This window comes from Leptopilina heterotoma, unplaced genomic scaffold, assembly GCF_015476425.1.
Source record: "Leptopilina heterotoma isolate Lh14 unplaced genomic scaffold, ASM1547642v1 Lhet_213, whole genome shotgun sequence".
In the NCBI taxonomy this organism is placed as follows: domain Eukaryota; kingdom Metazoa; phylum Arthropoda; class Insecta; order Hymenoptera; family Figitidae; genus Leptopilina; species Leptopilina heterotoma.
Window position 1 is genome coordinate 418,060 of NW_025110931.1, and position 14,977 is coordinate 433,036.

The 14,977-nt window shown below is 37.4% G+C and overlaps 4 protein-coding genes across 4 annotated transcripts; 2 read left to right on the forward strand and 2 right to left on the reverse strand.

Annotated features, from left to right (window-relative positions):
* The first annotated feature begins 6,250 nt into the window (after window positions 1-6,250).
* LOC122501746 lies at window positions 6,251-6,895 on the forward strand. The gene has a single exon (XM_043611459.1). It carries the CDS (start codon window positions 6,251-6,253, stop codon window positions 6,893-6,895), a length of 645 nt encoding a protein of 214 aa, XP_043467394.1.
* An 880-nt stretch (window positions 6,896-7,775) lies between these two features.
* Window positions 7,776-8,375, forward strand: LOC122501747 (translation initiation factor IF-2-like). Its single transcript, XM_043611460.1, has one exon. The coding sequence runs from the start codon at window positions 7,776-7,778 to the stop codon at window positions 8,373-8,375; it is 600 nt and encodes a 199-aa protein (XP_043467395.1).
* A 3,178-nt stretch (window positions 8,376-11,553) lies between these two features.
* LOC122501748 (translation initiation factor IF-2-like) lies at window positions 11,554-12,153 on the reverse strand. Its single transcript, XM_043611461.1, has one exon. The coding sequence runs from the start codon at window positions 12,151-12,153 to the stop codon at window positions 11,554-11,556; it is 600 nt and encodes a 199-aa protein (XP_043467396.1).
* Window positions 12,154-13,033: 880 nt separating this feature from the next.
* Window positions 13,034-13,678, reverse strand: LOC122501749. Its single transcript, XM_043611462.1, has one exon. The coding sequence runs from the start codon at window positions 13,676-13,678 to the stop codon at window positions 13,034-13,036; it is 645 nt and encodes a 214-aa protein (XP_043467397.1).
* Between the last annotated feature and the right edge of the window lie 1,299 nt (window positions 13,679-14,977).

Below are 14,977 nucleotides of genomic sequence, written 5' to 3' on the forward strand. Positions count from 1 at the left end.
CAAAACTGTGATTCGCACACGCACTTTTTATAAATAAAAAACAAGCACGACATTCACCCAACGATAAAAACACATGCTTAGAGCGAAACTGGACGTCATGTGACTCGAGACGGACATCAACAAGTACGTTTTCGGCCATATTGGGAAAATTGGGTGCGCACCCTGCGCACATGCGCATCGGCGAGACTGCGAATATTCAAAAATTATAAAGTCAAATATTTTTCTGCCTATATTATCAACTTTAGATAAATAAATGAAAATAACGTTCTACAGTAAAGTTTTATTTTTTTAAGTAAAAATTTTTTGTAGTAATTTCAAAACATTTATAGTAATTTATTATTATTTAAATTAAATTATAAATTACAATCTATAATAAATATTATATATAAATATGAGTCATTCCATTATATTTCGACTAAAGTCTTTGCCGACTAATTTTAAATAATTAAAATATTTTACAGAAATGATTTTAAAGATATTAGCATCTAAAGTATATAAAGTCGTAAAAACTGTTTATTAGAAAATATTAAAGAAAACACATAATTTACTATAAAAACGTAAAAAAATTATTAGAATTTATTATAAATGAATTATTTTATTATTATAAATTAATAGAAACAATTATTATTAAGAAATATTAAATAAAAAATTATTTTAAAGTTCACCTTGCAAATAACCTATTTTTGCAAATTTCATTCGCTAAATGTGAGAAAGAGAAATCATTAAATTTAATAAAACCTTATGAAAGATAAAGAAACTTTTAATAACTTTCAGTTTTTATCACTTTCTTCCTTTTTCCTTCACAAATGTTAAAAAATTAGCAATTAAAACTGGCACTTTGCTTATTTTCACGATTTTAAAATGTAAATGAGTTCTGCCCAGAAGAATAAAAAATTACGAAAATTGGGCAATAATAATAAGATGCTTATTTTACAATAAATATAAAAAATATTTTAAAAATTCTTTTTATTCGATGATCCTAATATCTTTAAAATCATTCCTGCAAAATATTATAATTTTTTAAAATTAGTCGGCAACGACTTCAGTCGAAATATAATGGAATGGCTCATATGCATATTATATAAATTAATAAAATATAAATTATATATTAAATTTTAAATTGAAAATTGTTAAATAATTCAATTTTATAAATTTCTACAAGTTATCATTAAAGTAATTTTCATAAATTTATAAATTTTATTGATTTAATGTAATACAAGATTATTTGAGGGGCTGCTATAAGTGGTTGCAAAATATTAAATTTTTTCTTTACTATTTTAAATATTTTTTGATCATTAATTATTATTAATTTATCCGTAAATTACAAAATCATTTTAGCCCGTATTTGCGCCCAAGTCACTTATCCCACTTTTGCTCCTAATTACCACTTTTACTATCAACCCCTCATTTCAAAGTATTACGTTTATGCCCTCACGCATGCTACAAAATTAGCACGAGCGATAGCAAAATGTGTCTCATTGAGCAAGCACGGTGTGACTCGCACGTCATGTGCCTAAAGTGTCTTTGTTAAAGTAAATTTGTAAATTTGTTACAGTGTCTGTTTTAGTATTTGTTTAAGTAATTATTCTACACTTAGCAGAAGTCCAATTGAAACATTGGCGCTCCATACTAAGGAATTTTGATAAATTAGTTTAGTTTTAGTGAGTTGGCAGGCTTTGTCAAACGAAAGCGACTTCGTTTGGCAAAGAAGCTCTCCTTTTGGGTTAATTGACAGGTTCCTATGGTCAAGAAGGTCGCAATCTTGCCATAGGAAAAGTCGTTTTAGTTTAAGTATCATAGTATTAGTAATTCAGAATTCTGGGAGAAGCAAGGTAGGAGAAAACCCCCTTTTTGTATGGAAATATCGAGAATACCGATAAGTCACCTAACGCCAAAATTCAGTACTAATTCCCAATTTAAAATAATTCTGCAAAACCTTTTGAATCTCTCTCTTGTCATCGATCCCTTGTTGTGTTAAAATCGTTAGTTAATTTCTCCGGTTTTAGTAAAAATGTAATAGATTTAGAATCAGTTTTACTTTAGTTACAGTTTAATTCTTTTATGGTTTCGAATTGTTAAATAATATGTTACAGTGAGTTTAATATTCCAATTAATTATTAGCTTAATGTTTTCTTTAATAAATAATAAATTTAAAGTGCAAAATGAAATCATGATCCCTATCACGAGTCAACTTATCATCGATACAGAATCTGTAAGTTATTTATATTATTTATGGTTCTTTGTTATAATCCAGAATACTCAAGTAATTCTGCTTATGGTTTTTTATTATTTTAATTATTAATTATAAACGACAAAATGATCATCACTATTTATTGTAACTTGTCAATTTAATTTCGTTGGTACAATATACTTAATTATTTTTATCTAATCGATTGTTAATTTATTTATAATTCCGTCACTGTGTTTTAAACTACCTTCTCTTTCTTAAATACAAAACTCACCCCTCTCTCCACGACCAGCATAGCTGACTTGTTCCGGCACGTGCAAATGTTTGTTTAGTCGGTCTTAATTAAGTATTGAGTAATGTTTGATTTAATGATTTTTGATTAATTATGTTTTAGTCCGGTTGACAATACCGGCGATACAAAAGTTGTCTGGCGCCCTACCGGGGACCACCTAGACAAACTATAAAGAACTAGATTGCACAAGTAACGTTTTCTTTAGTTAAATATTGAAATTCGGATAAAATCAGATTTTGAGTATGTAAAGTTGTCTTAGAATTCAGTTACAGTAACTTTAAAATTATAGTTTTAGAACTATTTTGGATTTATAAATGATTGTTTATTATTAATGTTCCATTTAGTTTCCTTATAATAATAGTGTAGAAGAAAGCGTTACAATTTGGCGCCCAACGTGGGGCGCACAAGTCAATATTTTTGAGAAAGTAGTTCAGTGAGTAATAGAGAAAAGAAATTTTTTTAGAAAAAAAAATTATTTTTAGTCATGTTGTTAAAGTGTGTTACAGATAATTAAAATACGTAAAGTAACTGATTAATTTTTTTAAATGTAATATTATAAGAATCGACCAACTTATCTATTTTCATGTATAAATCTCATATTTTTTAATTTACAAAAAAAAGATGAAGAGAATATTGTAATTGACTAATATTAATTTTCATAACAGAAAATTAAAATTTGAAAAATTCAGTGTCTTTAATCTCTGTTTTCTTCTTTTTTTTTGAAAGAATTTTTAATTAGGAAATTTTATTTCGAAAGGAATGATGATTATTTTGTTGTTGACAATAAATTGATGTAAAGTATTATACATGCTTTATTGTCCAATTTCATTTTGTCTCGATGATTTGTTTCGAAAAATTGTTTATTTTTAGAATTTTAATATTTTAGCCATTGTTACAGTAACCTTTACTTGGCTTATAATTATTGAAAGTCAATAATAATGAACCAAGTTTGTAAGCTTCTGTTGTTAATTATATTTTATCCCTTTTGAATCGATGAAATTAATTAACTTCTTATTTACGAAGTTATTATAATCTCTTTTTTTTAATTTAAATTTGTTCTCTGTAAGGGCGAATATGGAAAAAACTGAGTGATCACATGACTTGCCCTACCTCTGAAAATTAAAAATTTTGGGGGAAATTTGCAAGTGGGGAAACCCCCCTCACCCGAGGAAAGACCATGTCCCTAACAAGTGGTCGACGCCATGCTCATTAGTTTTGCGGATTCTAAATTGAATAGTCGTGTTTTCGCCATTTAAATAAGTTTCCTGAAAATTCTCGTGCTACAGTTTCAATTAATTAGTTATTAATTAACTTACTTGCCACAGTAGTATTATTCTTTTTTCTTATTTTTCATTTTTATTAAAAGCTGCAGTTTGTTTAAGAGTTATTTTTGGGTTCTTCTTATTTAATAATTTTAGTTCTTTTTTTGAGTTGGTTATAAAACCAGAACTCTTGTGTGTGGTGCATTGTGCCATCCACTTACACCTCAACCCCGTGTGGATAGTTCCTGTCGTGTCATCCACCGAGTAAGTAACTATAAAATCAATTCGATTCAGTGTAAAAGAAAAATTTTGTGTATAAATTTTCCTTTTCTCGCCATGTGCTAGCATCCTACCGGCGCCTATTTGGTATGCGTGAGTATTACTCATGGTGTCGGATTAGTAGTAGTGTGTAAAGCGTACGAGTATAGAAACGTGCTTCCCCTCTGATCCTCTCGCGCCAGTGATATACTCGCTCTCGCTCACTCCTATAGTGCGATCTCCGTCCTATCGAGTCTCTGCTTTGTGCGATCGTTCGTACTTTCAAGCAACCAAGACCAGTGCATATGCACTATATCTTTCTCCGTCTAACCCATTGAAGTGTATTATCTTGCTTTTATTCATACAGTACCTTGGTATAGAAAGTTACAGAAATCAAAATTTCGAATATTTCACGAAAGAAAATAGTTACAGAAATTAGAATTTTAAGAACATCCTTGTGAGAAACAGTTATAGAAATTTGATTTTAAATATTTTTCAAAAAAAATATAGTTACAGAAATTTATTAAAAGGTAAAAAGTAAAAAGAATAAAAATGGCAGACCAACGGTCTATAAAATCAGATACCTCCGAACCATCACAGTTGCAGCCATTGTTACACGATCTGAACCTTGGTTACGACGGGTATGATGCAGAAAATAATCATGATCAATTGCGTGAAGACCAAATACCATTCGAGCCTGAAATACAACACCGTGTAAATGGAGAATTTAATTTCGAAAATGTTAATACCTCTCGCGGACATTATTCTCGCTCAAACAACACTAGAGAAACGCGTAATTTCCACAGACGTAGAATCATTCCTAATCCTCGGGACTACCAATTTGATACTGTTCACATCCCAGCAACAACAATAAATACTCCGACTCCATTGAGCCCTCATTTGCTGTTACAAACACTACATCGCTGGAATTTACAATTCAGTGGTGATCGTGGAGAAGATGTTGAAAATTATATAAATCGAATCGATGAGGGTCGTGAATTATTGGTTATGCGTGAATCAGATTTATTAAAAGCCATTCCTTTTACGTTAAAAGATGCAGCGTTAACATGGTACAGAAGATTCATTCTTGAATACGCAACAAAAGCCGCTCCACTGCACAAATTGGTCAAGAAAAATCAACCCTGGGAATGGAAAGAAGATCAGGAGAGTGCCTTCAACACATTAAAATCACTGTTGACAACCACTCCTACATTAGCATGTCCTAACTTCAAACTACCATTCACCTTACAAATTGACGCAAGTTCTGTCGGATTAGGAGCAGTGTTGACCCAAAATATTGAAGGTCAAGAGCGAGTGATTGCTTACGCTAGTCGCGCCCTTTCAAATGCCGAGAAGAACTACACGGTTACAGAACTGGAATGTTTAGCCGTAGTTTGGTCCGTTAAAAAGTTCCGTTGTTACTTAGAAGGCTACTCATTCACAGTAATAACGGATCACAGTAGTTTACGCTGGTTACACAATTTGAAAAACCCAACTGGTCGACTCGCAAGATGGGCTCTAGAACTCATGGAATATGACCTGACGATCATCCCCCGGAAAGGAGCACTTCACCACGTTCCAGACGCTTTATCGCGCATACCTGAACAAATGTCGGATCATGTTCACCAAATTGAAGTGATAGAAGACCGATGGTACTTGAAGCGTCTACAGGAAGTCGAACAACATCCTGACAGGTTTCCAAACTGGAAAATCGAAGATAATCGACTTTACTACCACAAACCAGCTGATTTTCCAGAAACCGAAGTCACAGATCTAAATGCCTGGAAGTTGGTATTCTACAGGGAATGTTGTCTACAGGCCTTACAGGAAAACCATTCAATTCCTCAGTCAGGGCATTTTGGTGTAAAGAAGACTCATCGCAGAATCGCAACTCAATACTATTGGCCAAGCATGTTCAAGGATGTTGTTTCTTTTGTTAGGCATTGTGAAACTTGTCAACGCACCAAGGTCGAGCAAATCCGACCTGTTAGTTTTATGGGAAAGAAGACTGTTGAGGAACCCTGGACAGTGGTAGCTACAGACATAATGGGACCTTTGACTCCTAGTTCCAGAGGTAACGTGTACATTTTGGTCATTTAAGACCTTTACACCAAATGGATAGAGATACAGCCTTTAAGAAAAGCTACAGGTCTAACAATATCAGCAGCGTTACAGGACTTAGTTATTAACCGTTGGGGGTCATCTAAAGTTTTACTTACGGATAACGGTACCGAATTTGTAAATAATAACATGAAAGCCTTAGCGACTAAAATAGGATTTCGACACATGACCACTCCACCTTATCGACCTCAGGCCGACCCTGTCGAACGAGTAAATCGAGTAGTACGCACCATGATAATCGCATTTATAGAAAGAAGTCAACGTGAGTGGGACCTACACCTCCCAGAATTTCGTTTTGCACACAACACAGCGTACCACTCCTCAATCCAAAGTACTCCAGCGTTTCTTAATTTCGGGCGCGAACCATCAGCCGCGATATCCCTACGCCGAGAACTAGAAAGAGATATGGTCATTGTCCACCAACCCTCACTAACTTGGTCTAAAAGAATGCAACAGCTTAACGAATTGCGAAATAGTATCGTTCACGCTCTAGACAGTGCCTTCCGAAAACAATCTTTCTATTATAACCGCAAACGACGCGACCAACGATACGAAGTCGGTGATTTAGTATGGAAAAAGCAACGCGTGCTATCCGCCGCAGATAGACACTTCATGGCGAAACTAGCAGATGCATTTCACGGTCCCTTTATTGTCACTAAGCGCATATCAAATGTGGTTTCTGTTCTGGAAGATTTACAGGGGCAATCGATGGGAAAGTTTTCGGTACAAGACCTAAAACCTTACCATTCATTACTCCAAGATAACCCAGATTAACCTAAAGTAATAAATTAAATTACAGTACTTAACAAAGATCGTTACAGAATTTAAAATGTCTTAATAATTAACGTTACAGTATTCCTCACGACTCAGTTTGTTCAACATTGAGTTTCAACGTTTGTCTTTGTATTTGTCTATATTTGTGTTTCTTGTGTTCCTGTACACCAATACCAAATGTGGTATTTTGGTATAACATTCATGTCCAGAATAAGTTACAGTATAATCTAGTGTTCCAGTATTTTCAATAAAGTTACAGTTTTTCAATAAACGCTACAGTAAAGTCGTCTTGTTACCGTCCAGGTGGTGGATCCTGTAAGTGTATTCGAAAATTACAATAAAAGAATGTTACAGGCTCATAATGGAATACCCTCCACCTGACTCCACGTGTCAAATGGATGAGGCGGAGATTTTACAAATCTCCGACTCGGAGGACGACCTATCGACGATAGACAGCCTCGATAGCCACCTTCTTGAAGAGGAAGAGGACGAGATTCGACCACCATCGTCACCAAACTCGTCAAGCTCTTCAAGCATCGAAATAATCGAGATGGAGGAGGAACTAAGAGACGCTGCGCAAATGGAGGAAGACAGGGACTTTCGGGAAGAAGAATTAGAAAATGGGGACTGGCAGATGGAGGAGGAACCGAGATTTGCTGCACCCCAAGATGAACTCGAAGAAATCCCTCGAATCCCTACACCACCCGCCTGGAATCCACCAGAGCCAGAAGAATTTGGGCCAGATGAGATCAGGGGACCCCCGTTGGAAATACCAGTCCACCTATAGGAAGATCCTTTCTGGGACCCCATCAGACCCTTTGCACCAGCTCTAGCGTGGCTGGAGCAGTATAAACCAGGACTGTTCCGGGCAATCCACGAAATGGTGTCTCGGTATAGTCACCAAGCCAACGAAGATTGTCCCATAAGATGGAGAACCGACCTGGCTGGTTGTTCCGCACTCCCCAGTGAAATCCTGGAATGGCCACTCACGGTGCCAACCACCAACGATCAAGGCACCCAAACGGAACGGAACGTCGACGAGACGCAAACACAAACGGAGGGCGTACTCTGCCACACTACGCCACCCAAACCTGCTCCCGGACCATCTACACAGACTGTTCCTAGACCTTCCCCATCAACAATGGACGTCGACCCTATCTCCTCAGACTCAGAGGAAGCAGAAGGCCCCTTCGACCCCTTGAAGGCACCCAAGCGACCTATCGAAAAAGCCAATTGGTGGACTGAAGAAGATTCCTCCAGCCACCAATCAGAGCGATACATCCGACCCAGGAAGCGGAAGAATTGGAAGAAGCCGTATGTGAGACCAAGGGAAACGGCCTACAGCCGACCACCCGAACCCACGTGCTTCCTGAACGCCAGAGGGGAACCAGTTCCAGGCCCATCACGAGGACCAACTCCAAGCCGAGAACGAGGCCCAGAACCAGCTCGAGGTCAAGCACCAGGTCCAGAACCAGCCTAAGTACCGGTTCCAGCCCCTCGACGCCTCTGTTGGAATTGCCAGAGGCCGAGCCACCGCTACGGCACCAGCCCTTATGAACGGACCATTTTTTGCCAAATGTGTGGCCGACGAGGGTACACGGCCAAGAACTGTCTGAAAGACGCAGAAAAATGGGCGTCAATGGGACCGTACGTTTCGAAATACGGGAGGAACATCCCAAGGGACCACCAACACCCATACAGACAACACCGTTGAGGCCAGTGTCAGATTTATTATATAAGAATAATTTTTCACTCATTTTCACTTATAATTCACTTGAATTTTTCACTCATTTTCACTTATAATTCACTTCAATTTTTCACTCATTTTTCACTTATATTCACTTATAGTTCACTTAATGTTTAATTATATTTGCCTTCACTTGCGATCCACTTGATATTAATTTATAATTTGTTTATAATGATTTTAATGGAGAGAGGGGTGAGTTTTGTATTTAAGAAAGAGAAGGTAGTTTAAAACACAGTGACGGAATTATAAATAAATTAACAATCGATTAGATAAAAATAATTAAGTATATTGTACCAACGAAATTAAATTGACAAGTTACAATAAATAGTGATGATCATTTTGTCGTTTATAATAATTAATAATTAAAATAATAAAAAACCATAAGCAGAATTACTTCAGTATTCTGGATTATAACAAAGAACCATAAATAATATAATTAACTTACAGATTCTGTATCGATGATAAGTTGACTCGTGATAGGGATCATGATTTCATTTTGCACTTTAAATTTATTATTTATTAAAGAAAACATTAAGCTAATAATTAATTGGAATATTAAACTCACTGTAACATATTATTTAACAATTCGAAACCATAAAAGAATTAAACTGTAACTAAACTAGAACTGATTCTAAATCTATTACATTTTTACTAAAACCGGAGAAATTAACTAACGATGTTAACACAACAAGGGATCGATGACAAGAGAGAGATTCAAAAGGTTTTGCAGAATTATTTTAATTTGAAATTAGTACTGAATTTTGGCGTTAGGTGACTTATCGGTATTCTCCATATTTTCATAAAAAAGGGGGGTTTTCTCCTACCTTGCTTCTCCCAGAATTCTGAATTACTAATACTATGATACTTAAACTAAAACGACTTTTCCTATGGCAAGATTGCGACCTTCTTGACCATAGGAACCTGTCAATTAACCCAAAAGGAGAGCTTCTTTGCCAAACGAAGTCGCTTTCGTTTGACAAAGCCTGCCAACTCACTAGAACTAAACTAATTTATCAAAATTCCACGTCGGTGAAGTTCGCAACGTTTATGATCAACGATTGAAAAAAAAAATTATTTTCCTACGAAAAAGAATAAAATTTTTTGTTCACAAATATTTCTTTTGTAAATCATTATTCAACATACTAACCAAAATATTTTCTATACAAAAATTAATAAAAATTTGCTTAAAAAAATATTTTTTTTATGAAATCGTTGATTATAAACGTTGTGAACTTCACCAACGTAAAATTCCTTAGTATGGAGCGCCAATGTTTCAATTAGACTTCTGCTAAGTGTAGAATAATTACTTAAACAAATACTAAAACAGACACTGTAACAAATTTACTTTAACAAAGACAATTAATATTACCAAAATTCAAATACTAGAAAAAATGTTCTCAGATTAGTGCTTTTGTGACGTAAATCGTAAAAATAACGTCACAACTCGCCTCTCAACAGAAAGATTGTGGAAGGGAAAAATATACGTGAATAAATATCCTCTAAAATCGGGACACCAACTATTCTGAACTCTAAACGGTTATTGACATAACAATAAATATAAACGAAACTCTATTACGATAAAACTAAATTTCACAAGGTGCACTCCCGATACCGAGCTAACGCTCTGGAGGTTTAAAAAAGGGAACTACTCTCAATTGACTACTTAGGTTCAAATAGTAATGAAAATTGTGGATTGGAAGTATCGGTTCAGATAAGACCACACAACTTTTAAATTCAACACCAAGTACTTTTTATCTCAGAGACTGAAATCTAATGGTACAAATAGTATGATAGCGATGGATGTTGTATCAACAATGGTCATAGGGATACTGGGCCGGATTATTAGTGAAGTAAGGGACAATAATATATTGAAAGTTATAGTGAATTAAGTGAATTAAGTGAAAATTGTCTTATTTTATTATGAAGTTGGGACTCAAAGTAGGTACGTCCAAAGGCAACAGATTTCAAGTCTGTGGAACAGTAAATTATGAATATGGAGACGTTGCTTCAGATTGAGAAAGGAAACTCTTAAGTTTGTTTAAAATGAGGGTAGTGAAAATTATGAAAAATATTACGAAAGCAAATTGCGTCCAGAAATGTTGCAAAGATTTACTTTCAAATTAACGCACTTGTACACTTGTACTGTAACGCAAGTAAAACGAAAAAAAATTGCTTCCAGAAATGTTGCAAAGATTTACTTTCAAATTAACGCACTTGTACTGTAACGCGTCGTTCCGACGGCTTGTCACCAAATTTTCAAAAGATTTAATAATAATACTAATTGTGTTAATCACAAAAGAGAAAGTTATCGTAGAAATCATGGGATTGTATCACAAGTTATTACAATGTAACAATGTGGGTTTAACTCAAGTTATAATTGAGTCAGGAAAAAAATTTTGTAACACAAGGAGTGTTCTCCCCCCGTCAAAGTAAATAACATAGTGAATATACGGTGAATATGAAGTAGGGTGAGAAATGAGTAATTATAAATTAATATCAAGTGGATCGCAAGTGAAGGCAAATATAATTAAACATTAAGTGAACTATAAGTAAATATAAGTAAAAAATGACTGAAAAATTGAAGTGAATTATAAGTGAAAATGAGTGAAAAATTCAAGTGAATTATAAGTGAAAATGAGTGAAAAATTATTCTTATATAATAAATCTGACACTGGCCTCAACGGTGTTGTCTGTATGGGTGTTGGTGGTCCCTTGGGATGTTCCTCCCGTATTTCGAAACGTACGGTCCCATTGACGCCCATTTTTCTGCGTCTTTCAGACAGTTCTTGGCCGTGTACCCTCGTCGGCCACACATTTGGCAAAAAATGGTCCGTTCATAAGGGCTGGTGCCGTAGCGGTGGCTCGGCCTCTGGCAATTCCAACAGAGGCGTCGAGGGGCTGGAACCGGTACTTAGGCTGGTTCTGGACCTGGTGCTTGACCTCGAGCTGGTTCTGGGCCTCGTTCTCGGCTTGGAGTTGGTCCTCGTGATGGGCCTGGAACTGGTTCCCCTCTGGCGTTCAGGAAGCACGTGGGTTCGGGTGGTCGGCTGTAGGCCGTTTCCCTTGGTCTCACATACGGCTTCTTCCAATTCTTCCGCTTCCTGGGTCGGATGTATCGCTCTGATTGGTGGCTGGAGGAATCTTCTTCAGTCCACCAATTGGCTTTTTCGATAGGTCGCTTGGGTGCCTTCAAGGGGTCGAAGGGGCCTTCTGCTTCCTCTGAGTCTGAGGAGATAGGGTCGACGTCCATTGTTGATGGGGAAGGTCTAGGAACAGTCTGTGTAGATGGTCCGGGAGCAGGTTTGGGTGGCGTAGTGTGGCAGAGTACGCCCTCCGTTTGTGTTTGCGTCTCGTCGACGTTCCGTTCCGTTTGGGTGCCTTGATCGTTGGTGGTTGGCACCGTGAGTGGCCATTCCAGGATTTCACTGGGGAGTGCGGAACAACCAGCCAGGTCGGTTCTCCATCTTATGGGACAATCTTCGTTGGCTTGGTGACTATACCGAGACACCATTTCGTGGATTGCCCGGAACAGTCCTGGTTTATACTGCTCCAGCCACGCTAGAGCTGGTGCAAAGGGTCTGATGGGGTCCCAGAAAGGATCTTCCTATAGGTGGACTGGTATTTCCAACGGGGGTCCCCTGATCTCATCTGGCCCAAATTCTTCTGGCTCTGGTGGATTCCAGGCGGGTGGTGTAGGGATTCGAGGGATTTCTTCGAGTTCATCTTGGGGTGCAGCAAATCTCGGTTCCTCCTCCATCTGCCAGTCCCCATTTTCTAATTCTTCTTCCCGAAAGTCCCTGTCTTCCTCCATTTGCGCAGCGTCTCTTAGTTCCTCCTCCATCTCGATTATTTCGATGCTTGAAGAGCTTGACGAGTTTGGTGACGATGGTGGTCGAATCTCGTCCTCTTCCTCTTCAAGAAGGTGGCTATCGAGGCTGTCTATCGTCGATAGGTCGTCCTCCGAGTCGGAGATTTGTAAAATCTCCGCCTCATCCATTTGACACGTGGAGTCAGGTGGAGGGTATTCCATTATGAGCCTGTAACATTCTTTTATTGTAATTTTCGAATACACTTACAGGATCCACCACCTGGACGGTAACAAGACGACTTTACTGTAGCGTTTATTGAAAAACTGTAACTTTATTGAAAATACTGGAACACTAGATTATACTGTAACTTATTCTGGACATGAATGTTATACCAAAATACCACATTTGGTATTGGTGTACAGGAACACAAGAAACACAAATATAGACAAATACAAAGACAAACGTTGAAACTCAATGTTGAACAAACTGAGTCGTGAGGAATACTGTAACGTTAATTATTAAGACATTTTAAATTCTGTAACGATCTTTGTTAAGTACTGTAATTTAATTTATTACTTTAGGTTAATCTGGGTTATCTTGGAGTAATGAATGGTAAGGTTTTAGGTCTTGTACCGAAAACTTTCCCATCGATTGCCCCTGTAAATCTTCCAGAACAGAAACCACATTTGATATGCGCTTAGTGACAATAAAGGGACCGTGAAATGCATCTGCTAGTTTCGCCATGAAGTGTCTATCTGCGGCGGATAGCACGCGTTGCTTTTTCCATACTAAATCACCGACTTCGTATCGTTGGTCGCGTCGTTTGCGGTTATAATAGAAAGATTGTTTTCGGAAGGCACTGTCTAGAGCGTGAACGATACTATTTCGCAATTCGTTAAGCTGTTGCATTCTTTTAGACCAAGTTAGTGAGGGTTGGTGGACAATGACCATATCTCTTTCTAGTTCTCGGCGTAGGGATATCGCGGCTGATGGTTCGCGCCCGAAATTAAGAAACGCTGGAGTACTTTGGATTGAGGAGTGGTACGCTGTGTTGTGTGCAAAACGAAATTCTGGGAGGTGTAGGTCCCACTCACGTTGACTTCTTTCTATAAATGCGATTATCATGGTGCGTACTACTCGATTTACTCGTTCGACAGGGTCGGCCTGAGGTCGATAAGGTGGAGTGGTCATGTGTCGAAATCCTATTTTAGTCGCTAAGGCTTTCATGTTATTATTTACAAATTCGGTACCGTTATCCGTAAGTAAAACTTTAGATGACCCCCAACGGTTAATAACTAAGTCCTGTAACGCTGCTGATATTGTTAGACCTGTAGCTTTTCTTAAAGGCTGTATCTCTATCCATTTGGTGTAAAGGTCTTAAATGACCAAAATGTACACGTTACCTCTGGAACTAGGAGTCAAAGGTCCCATTATGTCTGTAGCTACCACTGTCCAGGGTTCCTCAACAGTCTTCTTTCCCATAAAACTAACAGGTCGGATTTGCTCGACCTTGGTGCGTTGACAAGTTTCACAATGCCTAACAAAAGAAACAACATCCTTGAACATGCTTGGCCAATAGTATTGAGTTGCGATTCTGCGATGAGTCTTCTTTACACCAAAATGCCCTGACTGAGGAATTGAATGGTTTTCCTGTAAGGCCTGTAGACAACATTCCCTGTAGAATACCAACTTCCAGGCATTTAGATCTGTGACTTCGGTTTCTGGAAAATCAGCTGGTTTGTGGTAGTAAAGTCGATTATCTTCGATTTTCCAGTTTGGAAACCTGTCAGGATGTTGTTCGACTTCCTGTAGACGCTTCAAGTACCATCGGTCTTCTATCACTTCAATTTGGTGAACATGATCCGACATTTGTTCAGGTATGCGCGATAAAGCGTCTGGAACGTGGTGAAGTGCTCCTTTCCGGGGGATGATCGTCAGGTCATATTCCATGAGTTCTAGAGCCCATCTTGCGAGTCGACCAGTTGGGTTTTTCAAATTGTGTAACCAGCGTAAACTACTGTGATCCGTTATTACTGTGAATGAGTAGCCTTCTAAGTAACAACGGAACTTTTTAACGGACCAAACTACGGCTAAACATTCCAGTTCTGTAACCGTGTAGTTCTTCTCGGCATTTGAAAGGGCGCGACTAGCGTAAGCAATCACTCGCTCTTGACCTTCAATATTTTGGGTCAACACTGCTCCTAATCCGACAGAACTTGCGTCAATTTGTAAGGTGAATGGTAGTTTGAAGTTAGGACATGCTAATGTAGGAGTGGTTGTCAACAGTGATTTTAATGTGTTGAAGGCACTCTCCTGATCTTCTTTCCATTCCCAGGGTTGATTTTTCTTGACCAATTTGTGCAGTGGAGCGGCTTTTGTTGCGTATTCAAGAATGAATCTTCTGTACCATGTTAACGCTGCATCTTTTAACGTAAAAGGAATGGCTTTTAATAAATCTGATTCACGCATAACCAATAATTCACGACCCTCATCGATTCGATTTATATAATTTTCAACATCTTCTCC

Excerpts from the sequence above, each read along its gene's own strand:
- LOC122501746 (XM_043611459.1), top strand. The coding sequence starts at position 6,251 with ATGAAAGCCTTAGCGACTAAAATAGGATTTCGACACATGACCACTCCA.
- LOC122501747 (XM_043611460.1), top strand. The coding sequence starts at position 7,776 with ATGGTGTCTCGGTATAGTCACCAAGCCAACGAAGATTGTCCCATAAGA.
- LOC122501748 (XM_043611461.1), bottom strand. The coding sequence starts at position 12,153 with ATGGTGTCTCGGTATAGTCACCAAGCCAACGAAGATTGTCCCATAAGA.
- LOC122501749 (XM_043611462.1), bottom strand. The coding sequence starts at position 13,678 with ATGAAAGCCTTAGCGACTAAAATAGGATTTCGACACATGACCACTCCA.